The 10478-nt window shown below is 46.1% G+C and overlaps 1 protein-coding gene across 1 annotated transcript; it reads left to right on the top strand.

Annotated features, from left to right (window-relative positions):
* The first annotated feature begins 1625 nt into the window (after positions 1-1625).
* LOC120836772 (multidrug resistance-associated protein 1-like) lies at positions 1626-6023 on the top strand. The gene has a single exon (XM_040205821.3). It carries the CDS (start codon positions 1626-1628, stop codon positions 6021-6023), a length of 4398 nt encoding a protein of 1465 aa, XP_040061755.2.
* The last annotated feature ends 4455 nt before the right edge of the window (positions 6024-10478 follow it).

Genomic DNA, 10478 nt, shown 5'->3' with positions numbered 1-10478 from the left:
TTCCGTAATTTGAATTGTTGATACCCAAAATGTTCGAAAATTATCTAAAATTATTATGTCGTGAGCCGCCTTGATACATTATGCAATCTGTCCTCTTGTTTTCTTTTATGTGTTATTTTCTTACTCCCACTCCCACCTTTAAAGCCGATTGGCCCTGAGGCTATTTAAATTAATAAATAAGTAATTTATTACTAAATAAAAAATGACAATGTGAGCCCCATCAAAAATAACAGCTCCACGGCGACGCAAAGAAAATGATCAGCTGTGAACCGAAAATTACCCGTCCCCAACCGCAGTCCGTAAGTGGACTCTGAAACAAGATAAACACTCAGCAGCAAATGGACCCCACATTTTTTAAGGGTGAGTAGCACAAAACACCACTGAAACTTCTTTTCCCCATGTCTGCGACTACCAAAAGACAACGCGCTTATGCGGGTGGGAAGGACGTCACCACCATCACTAGTCTCGAGTCCTGAGTATCAGAGTTTTTTTGTTTTTGTTTTCCTAAAACGAGTGCAATACAAAAACGCGTTTTTTTCTTCTGCGATGTTGCGCCAAGCTGCATTATTCTTTTCCGCCACGACAGCGTTTTCAGCATCACTGCGATATAGACGGGATGTAGAGTACAGATGTAACGTCGTTATCTTTTGTTTTTTATATTTAACGGGGATCGGTAACCCCGAATGTGTCAGCGTACACCAGCGGCGAGCACGTGGAGTGAAAGTTCTCGCTGCAGATCCCAGGGATCCTGGGCTTGATCGCCACTTCCGTCCCTTTTGATCCAGCTGAGTATCGTACCACTATGCATTCAGGTACCACTACTTCGTGATGGTCGTCAAAGGCCCCAGCGCACTGACAACATGTTGTATGTACAGCGTACACCACAATTTTCACACGTGGAAGACAGACCTAGCTTGCACTGTATAAACACGGATATGCACTACGCTTTTTTTTTTTAATGTGAAGCGCTCATAGGTTAGGTCTTCAGATGACGTGAAGCCACAAAAAACGTCCCGCTATCTTCCCCGCTAAATTCAACGGGGAAAATGGCGTCCCATGGCTTGATGCCACGTGACCTACTCACAAATTCAGTTTTCCCGCTTAATTTAGCGTTCAAATTAACACGTGAACCACCGCAGCCCGTCATTCCCCATACTCTATGGACACAGGCCGACCCGACGAGGAGAGTCGGAGGGTCAATGAGTAAATAAATCACTGGGGTGGAGAGGAGTGGATTGACCTGCAGGGACAGCTCAAGAAGGAATGCCTGGAGGTTTGTAGCGCTAAACCAAGAACGTTTCACGTAGCAACACAATTGCAATGCAATTTGCGAGGTATTTACGTATTTTTTATGAAGCTGCGTAACGTTCATGGCTTTAGCCGATTCCGCCTAAAACGACGCACGTTTTGCCGGCATCTGCCACATCCGCTCGTTTCTATACCATTGTATTTCGGGAGTAGACGTTTACAAAGATACGTCACTTGACAGCTGCATTCATCCTATTTTTGGCCAGTGTTTGCGCAGTCGCCAGCGCGAATCCTCGTGGCAAACAGTGCCTTGGTCAACTGTCATTGCTTTGAAGAGTGGGATCGTCAAAGGCTGCTGCGTAACTTACGAGTGAGTGATGACTCCCTTTTGCACCGTGCCTTTGTGGGACTGGAATTATACCTGGTACTCGGAACACCCAAGGCTTACACCGTGCTTCGAGTCTACAGTTCTTGTTTACACGCCAGCGGCTGTTCTCGTGTTCTTCGCCCTTGTCCCATGTCTGGTGGGACGATGGAAAAAGCAAGCCCTTCACTGTGAGCCACTCTCCTGGACTCCATTGTGTCTGTTCAAGTTCGTCGCCAGTCTTTTGTTGACCCTCACTTACTTTACCTCGCTCGCATACCGACTGGTCCTTGGGGCATACATCGGGTCATCGCTGACGGCAGATGTTGTACATATCATCACCTTCACGATCACAATGATCATTCAGGAGACTGATCGAAAGAACGGAAGTGGATCTTCGTTGGGGTTGTTTTTCTTTTGGTTGCTGACCGCTCTCTGCAAGTTTCCCGAGTGCTTCCGCCGCATACTGGAAGCATTCGAGCCGCTCAGCGATCCTTCTGACTTTCTGGAACTCGAACTTTACGCTTGTGTTATAGTTTATCCTATCGTTCTTTTGCAGTTGTTGCTGTCATGTTGGACAGACGCGAGTCAAAACACAAGACGACCCTACCTCACTGCTCCACCTGTGTCCTTGATTTTCTTCGGTTGGTTGTCACCTCTCATACTCAGGAGATCACGAAGATGTCTTCAGGTTGAAGATATCTACAGCATACCCCCGAACATGATGACTCAGCGAAACTATAGTGAGTGGAGTGCGCTTTGGAAAGAGGAACTGCGATCTGCTGGATACGTAGCGGAAGCTGGATCCTGTGATGTTTCCAAACCGCTGCCCTCAATGTTCAAGCCAATCTGGAAAGCATATTGGAAGTCTCTGGTAATTTCGGTAATTCTTTCAACGTTAGGAGCCGTACTAAAATTAATTCCATCTTTATTGTTGCACCTTCTTTTGGATTTTATGGTTGGAAGCGATCCTAACTGGAAAGGAGTCTTGTACGCCATCGCTATAGTGAGTGCCAATTTTACGTCGCGCCTCCTTGGTGTTTATGTCGACAGGACCCTGTCGTTCATTGGGCTAAATGTAAAAACCGTTATGGTGGCGGCCATTTACAGAAAGACACTTATGCTTTCTAGCGAGTCGCAGATTAATTACACAATGGGGGATCTAGTTAATTTGATTTCCGTGGATGCCGATCGGCTTTATAAACTCAGTGTCGTCTCATCTTATGTAGTTTCAGGAGTGCCTATGATAGTAATCGCGCTTATACTTCTGTGGCAGTACCTCGGGGTGGCGTGCCTTGCTGGCGTCGCTGTTATGCTAGTTATAATGCCTGTAGGAGCCCTAGCGGTTACCATCGGGAACAAGTACCAAACGGGTCAAATGAAGCTTAAAGATAAGAGGCTTAAAATTGTCGCAGAAATGCTAAACAGTGCGAAGCATCTCAAACTGTTCGCCTGGGAAAACCTTTTCATGAACAAGTGCACGTCCTCGCGGTTGGAAGAGACGGGTTTGCTGAAGAAATATTCTTGCGTAACAGCGGTGAGTGTCTGCATTCTTTCATGTTCGACAGCGATGGTTTCCTTGGCTAGCTTCATAACCTACGTGTTGACCAGCAATGATCATGTTCTTGACCCGAGCACTGCGTTTGTGTCGACGGCACTGTTTAACAATATGCAGTACCCGATATTTATAATTCCAGACTTCATTTCTAACGCGGTTCAGACGAGTGTTTCAATGACGAGGATACGGAAGTTTCTGCTATCCTCCGAAGTAGACGACTGTTCCGTGGGAAGACGACCGGGTGAGGGTTACGCTGTCTCATTAAGGAATGCATCACTTTCCTGGTCAAAAGACAAAGCCCCGGTCTTGACCAACATTAACCTGACTGTCAAAAAAGGGCAACTGGTCGCAGTCGTTGGATCCGTGGGCTCCGGCAAGTCGTCCTTGCTGTCCGCATTATTGGGAAACCTTCGGTTCTTGTCGGGATCTGTGAGCTGCATAGAAAGTGTGGCGTATGCCCCTCAGCGCCCTTGGATTCAAAACAAAACCATCAGAGAAAATGTACTTTTCACGGATGCCTTTGATGCTAAACTGTACAAGTTGGTTTTGAAGGCGTGTTCGCTTGAGAAAGATTTAGAGAATCTGCCGTGTGGAGACCTGACGGAGATCGGGGAGAGAGGGATCAACTTAAGTGGCGGTCAGAAGCAACGGGTTAGTCTAGCAAGAGCCGCGTACCAGAAGAAAGAACTTTATCTTTTGGACGACCCACTAAGCGCAGTGGATGCTCACGTCGGTGCTTCTCTTTTCAAGGACCTCATCGGACCGCGAGGAATGTTAAAAGAAACCACGAGAATCTTGGTCACCCACAATCTTTCGGTGCTCAATGAAGTCGACTACATTTTCGTCATACAGGAAGGGTCAACCGTTGAGTCTGGCACCTTTGAAGGCCTTAAACAAGAGGGAAGTGTTTTCTCCAGATTGCTGCAAAACTTTTCCAAAAGGGTGAAGAAACTGACAGAGAACGAGGATCTATTGGCATATCAAGACACAGCGGCTGTTCTGGAGAAAAAAGAGTTGAAGGCGACCCTTGTGGAAAGAGAAATAATGGAAGAGGGTTCAATCAGTCTCCAGGTATACAGGACTTACATTAGACACGCTGGGCCTTTGTTGATAATCGTGCTTTTGTGTTACGCCGTTTTCACAGCACTCGGTACGTACATGGGCATTTGGCTGAGCGAATGGACCAAGGATTCAAAGTTTTTTAATGGAACAAAGTACATATCCCAGCAAACATATAGGATCGAGGTTTACACCCTCCTCTGTGCTATCCAGGCGGTTGCTACTTTCCTCGCAGTCATAACCTTGTGGAGGGTGGCGCTCTCAGCCTCCACAAGGCTTCATCAATCGACACTGCACGGTGTGATGAGGGCCCCAATGTCCTTTTTTGATACCAATCCGTCCGGTCGCTTATTGAACCGCTTTAGCAAGGACGTTGACCAGCTTGATCTACAACTTCCAACGGCAGGTCATTATACGCTCGATTTGTTCTTTCTTCTTGCATCATCAATTTCACTCGTGTGCATAAATATTCCTATGTACATCCTGGTCGTCGCCCCTGTTATGTTTTTCCTGTTTGTTCTCCATCAAATGTTCGTGGCTCCATTTCGTGACGTGAAGAGGCTTGAGACGGTTTCGCGTTCTCCTGTTAACAGTCACTTTTCAGAAACAGTTGCGGGCTTGAGCAGCGTCAGGAGCTATGGTGCTCAGGATATTTTCATACGAGACAATGACGACAAGATTGACGTCATGCAAACCTGTACTGTGAACTGCCATTTTTTTTCGTACGGGATACAAGTCTGGTTGGAAGTGGCTTGTGAAGTGCTTTTGTTTTCGATGCTGTTGCTACTCGTTCATAGTCGCGACAAGATTGGAGAGGAAACAGTTGGCCTTCTGGTGTCGTACTCATTGAATTCTTTGTTCGCGTTTACGTACTTCGTTTACTACTCGACTGAGTTTGAGGCCTCTTTAATATCAGCCGAACGTTTAGATGAGTACAGTCGTCTCACTCCCGAAGCGCTATGGGTGTCGAACGTGAGACCGGACCCGCACTGGCCCGCGTCGGGTGCTGTGTCTTTTAAGTCTTACTCGACTCGGTACAGACAGGGTTTGGACCTGACTCTCAGAAATGTTAATCTCAACGTCAGGCCCGGCGAGAAAATAGGGATCGTAGGACGAACGGGTGCCGGTAAGTCGACACTAGCCTTGAGCCTCTTTCGTATCATTGAGGCAGCAGCAGGAAAGATTGTAGTGGATGACGTGGACATTGCAGCATTAGGACTACATGACCTCCGTTCTAGAATTACCATCATACCCCAAGAATCATTTCTTTTTCGTGGTACTCTGCGGTTCAACCTTGACCCAGCCGGGCAGCATGATGCTGAAGAGTTGCGTTCGGCACTGGAAAAAGCTCACCTCGGAGATGCCTTCAGGAAATGTGGTGGTCTAGACTTCGAAGTCTTAGACGGCGGACAAAACCTCAGCGTGGGACAGAGGCAGCTGGTTTGTCTAGCGAGGGCTATATTAAGAAAGACGAAGATACTTGTCCTGGACGAAGCCACTGCATCAGTGGACATGAAGACAGACTTGCTTGTTCAGCAGACGTTGAGAGACGTGATGAGTGGTTGCACTGTCTTGACTGTAGCTCATCGTCTTGACACCGTTCTTAATTCGGATCGCATTGTTGTGATGGATCAAGGAAGAGTGATTGAAGTAGGTAATCCGGCAGAATTATTAGCTGATTCAAAATCGTCCTTCCATGCTATGGCTCGTGAAGCCGGAGTTGCAGAGTCTGCGTTGCGTGCTGATGGCGCACATCTTGCTCCAACTAGACAAGGTGGGTATCTTGCCGGATAATGGACCGCGTAACATCGTGGCAGTCTTCCTGATGAGAAGCCGACATATAGTGTACCTTTGTGGACACAGCCAACTAATCCATAAGAGTGGAAGGCCAAGGACTTTATAAGTGTGGTCAAACCGGTGTTAGAGCAGTGGTCTCCCATTTCCGTCCCGCGGGCCCAACTTCCGACCGGCCCGTGTCTGGCCGCTGCCATTTTATTGATGCCAGGCCCGCGGTCCAATTAGAGCAAGCCCGGTGCTACTGGCGCAAAAGCACGCGTAAACATTCAACGCCGCAAAGTTTACAAAAATGCCATAAAAGAATTCTTGATATTACAAGGCTTGTCCTCTCGTCATATTGTTACTTGGTCATTGTCATGGCCATTTTTAGCCCTTTGTGTCTGTGTATCTTTGTAATATATCTGTTTTACTACGCATGTTAAAATTCCTTTACGTTCTCATGTATATGAGGCCTCTTCTTTTTCAGATTTTTATAAATGATATTGTTTTTGTTTTTTAGATGTGCCAATATTCTTTTTTTTTTTTTTTTGCTGAGGATATCATGCTTTATTTATCGGTTCGGGGCTCTCACGATTTGTTATTACTTCATGAAGATGTTAATCATGTGTCAATGTGGTGCTCAAGCAATCGTTTATTTCTTGACCCGTAGAAAACTTAAATAATTTCCTCGTCGAGAAAGCGTGATCAGATTGATTTTTGTTAATAAGACCCGAGACTCAGGAACACAGAAGGGGACGAACACAGGAAACCACTATGCGGCGTGTATGTGCAGAGCGTGATCTTGGCGTTTTTGTAGAAAGCCGTCTTACTTTCAAAGTCCATATGTATTATCAATTGTCGCTAGTTCCCTTCGTATGCTGGGGCTTGTTTCATGTATGACTCATCAGGTTTTTGGCTTTAAATGTTAGTTAGTGTATCTCTTGTGTTACTCTTTGTGCGTTCAAGACTCTTTTTTGCGTTCAAGACTTGAATTTAGTTACGGTATGGAGCTCTTTGACTGAAAATCTGAGTACCGAAATTGAAAGCGTTCAGAAGCGTCTTGTGCGAATCGTCTATGATAGATACTTCAGTCGTCATCGCTATTATAGCTATCATTCGATTATGATGTATCTTCACTTCGAAAAGCTATCGAAACGACGAGTCAATCATGATTTGCTGCTTTTACACGAAGTCATTATTGAAAATATCGATAGTATTTCTCTGATATCTTCTGCGAACTTTCATGCCCCCATTCGGAGTGGTAGGTTTATTTCATAATTTCACCCGAATACCCCACCTCATGCTTCACCCGTGTCTAGAACTCAGTATTTCTCTACTGTTATTTCTCAACCCGATATGGACACATGTAAACATAATTTCTGGAAAAAGTAAAATATCGGTAGCATTTGATGTTTTGTGTTGCTTGCTTCCGTACTCTTCTTTTTTTTTTTTGTTTTAGATTACAAGCCTGTAATTTTTGTAAGACTTATTGGATGAATTTCTGCGGTGTAACCTTGTTTCTAATAGTAATGCTTATACTGTGTTGTTGGATATACACTGTACAGTCTTGTTCATGAGGATATTATTGTTTGAGGGCGAAACTGTTCAGTGTTGTAATGTGTTCGCTCAATGTTTTTGTATAAATTTTGTTTTCAGTGTACCAACAGAAAGGCTTGTGTGGCTGTTTTGGACACTACCAAAAATTCAGTATTATTATTATTAACATTAATATTAATGCGGTAGCATTCTTTAGCAACTTCACCCGGTTTTCCCGATGCGCTTTCTGGCCTCGAATGCGCTGTGGGTATGCACCTCGCAGACGCACGAGCATTCGTCCTAGAGGTCTTCCAAGAGACTTCGAGTTCGTCTTTGATGTCATCCTCTGGGACGTCGTCCTCGAAGTCGTCCTAGACGTCGTCTTTGAGGCCGTCTTAGAGGTCTTCCTTGATATCGCCCTAGAGGACGTCCTACAGGTCGTTCAAGAGGTGGACTTTGACGTTGTCCTGGACGTCGTCCTTGAGGTCATCCTACAGGTCTTTCTTGAGATCACCGTAGAATTCGTCATAGAGGTTGTCCTTGAGATCGCCCTAGGGGTCCTAGAGGTTGTCCTAGACTTCATTTTAACCGTTGTTCTCTAGGACATTGTCCTCGAAGTCGTCCTAGCAAGAGATAAACCCGCGCCACGCATACACGCCAGTACGCAGACATTCACATTTGCGCACAAGCTGCGGCAACACGCACAAGGACAGAGACTCCTGCACTGCTCAAGACGAGTGCGTAAACTACGGAGCCGCTCACTCGGCTATATCAACATCATGTTCTAAATGGCAACAAGAAAAAAAGAAACGAAGAATTATGCCAAGGAACATGCAGTCGATTATCATAGTGCCAAAGCTGCAGTTCAAGCATCCGACTTGCCCAGTGTCCCAGAAAAGGTGAAGAGTCTTCTTCAACAATGCAAGACACCTTGTCTAGCAAAACTGAAAACCAGTGGCCTAAGAGACCGATCTATGCTACACTAATCAAGCTTCCCAGACAGGACGAACCAAAGGCACCCCTGACCAAAGAAGGGCCCAGTTCAAACGAAGTAAATCCACTTGAAGATCCAAAAACTACAGGGAGCGCGCCCACCGATCCATGACAGCGCAGAACAACAAAACGGATGACTCTGTCCCTCTCAACAGACACAGCTCCATGCAAGGGATGGGTTCCGAAGCTTCAAGCAGCAGCAAACTTCGCCTGCAGGTTCTTGGAATCTGTTGATGCAGGATGGGCTCGTAGCATCCTTACATTTCCTCAACTGGCCCTTCCCCTTATTCGATCCTTGTGAATGGCGAGCTGTAGTCCCCCTGCATCCACTACACCACGGTCTTCTTCAGACCTTACGGTATTAAAGTGGAATTGCCGAAGTTTCCGAAAAAACAAAAAAAAAAACAAAAAAAAAAAAACGCTGCAGTTTCATTCGGTATATCCAGTCGCGCACTCCCCCACCCGACATCGTCTTTTTACAAGAGCCTCGTACCCTTCCTAGTCTTCCTGGATATGTCAAATATGCGGCGCATAATGATCCTGATCAAGACCACCTTGTGGCAACCCTAGTCAAGCGCGTTCATACCGCTGTCGACTTAACTTTTGACAGCCAGGTCGTTCCACATGTATTACCGTAGAATTGAGTAGCAAGCCTACCGCTATGAAAGAACGAGCATCTCGTCCGGTGCCTCGTAATCAACTGATTTTATGTGACATAGAAAAGAAGAAAAAAAAGAGGATAGGTTTCTGAAAGTCTAGATAGGTAGGACAACACATAGAAGAAGTATTGAAAGAGAAATAGCAGAACACATTTCTCCCCCCTTCCCTTTTGGAGAGAAGACGAGTATACAAGATGCACATAACAAAGCCAGACATACATATTATACATATAAATCAAAAATGCACAAAATTATAATTCAAAAGAAATTCAAGTTAAGCATTCATTATTACACACTTGGCTTTTAAAGCATTCGCACTCAACACTCGTACTCTTGTACACAATGTCTCCAATAGCACTGTCAGAAAGTTATTTACAGGATTCCAGCAAGTTATTTACAGGATTCCAGCAAGTTATTTACAGAATTCCAGTGATTAATTTCACTTCGGATAATAAGCGTTAAAGGAATATGTAAACTTCTCTTCCCCCCCCCCCCCCCCCCAAAAAAAAAAAATAAAATAAATAAAGACAACTGTCACGTCTGTCACCGCGGGTCAGAGACTCACATCTCTAAACCGCACCGGTGGTCGGCGAGTTCGGGTCGATCGCCGAAGCTCTTCCACTGGGGAAACCGAAACTGGGGGGAATAGTAGCATCCACTGGGGGAACCGGAATTTTCAGCGGCAACCTCACTCTTTGGTGTGAACTTGGTGATACCGTCACGGCACCCTGTTCAGATGCGCAAAGACCGGTTGGACGATCTGGCCACGCTTCGTCTCCATCCTCATCTTGTCCCCGTGGAGGTGGAAAAGACCGAGGCGTATGTGGCCTTAGCTGCGGCTGTTGCCACTGAGTAGCCTGCTTTAATGTGTTTGGCCGCCACTCATGATGAGGACGCTGGCTTCTAGAGGTCTTTTTGAGAATTTTCTGTGTAGGCAGGTGCTGAAATGGCGGTGTCGTTGCTTGCGACGACTTCTCAACGGTATCTGTGCCAGGTGGAGCGGTTGCCGCCGTAAGCTTGGAGGCGTTCCAGATGCGACCGTCATGAAGCTTGAAGGTCCATCGGCCGACACGCTCCACAATTTTCATTGCCGGACCAACAGCTTGGTCTCGCTTCTTTACCTTTCCTGGCTTTCTGACGCGCACCCATCCGCCGACCCGGATTGTCGGAAGTTTGGCAGCTCGCCGTCTGTCTATATCGCGCTTGCTCGGCTCTTGTCCTCTCTGCACTCGGCACCGCAGACGCTGCAGCTCCTCAAATGGGTTCTTCAAGAACTGCGATGGAG

The sequence above is a fragment of the Ixodes scapularis genome, unplaced genomic scaffold (assembly GCF_016920785.2).
Source record: "Ixodes scapularis isolate PalLabHiFi unplaced genomic scaffold, ASM1692078v2 PGA_scaffold12__126_contigs__length_90152505, whole genome shotgun sequence".
In the NCBI taxonomy this organism is placed as follows: domain Eukaryota; kingdom Metazoa; phylum Arthropoda; class Arachnida; order Ixodida; family Ixodidae; genus Ixodes; species Ixodes scapularis.
This window is presented reverse-complemented; position numbering and strand designations above follow the sequence as displayed.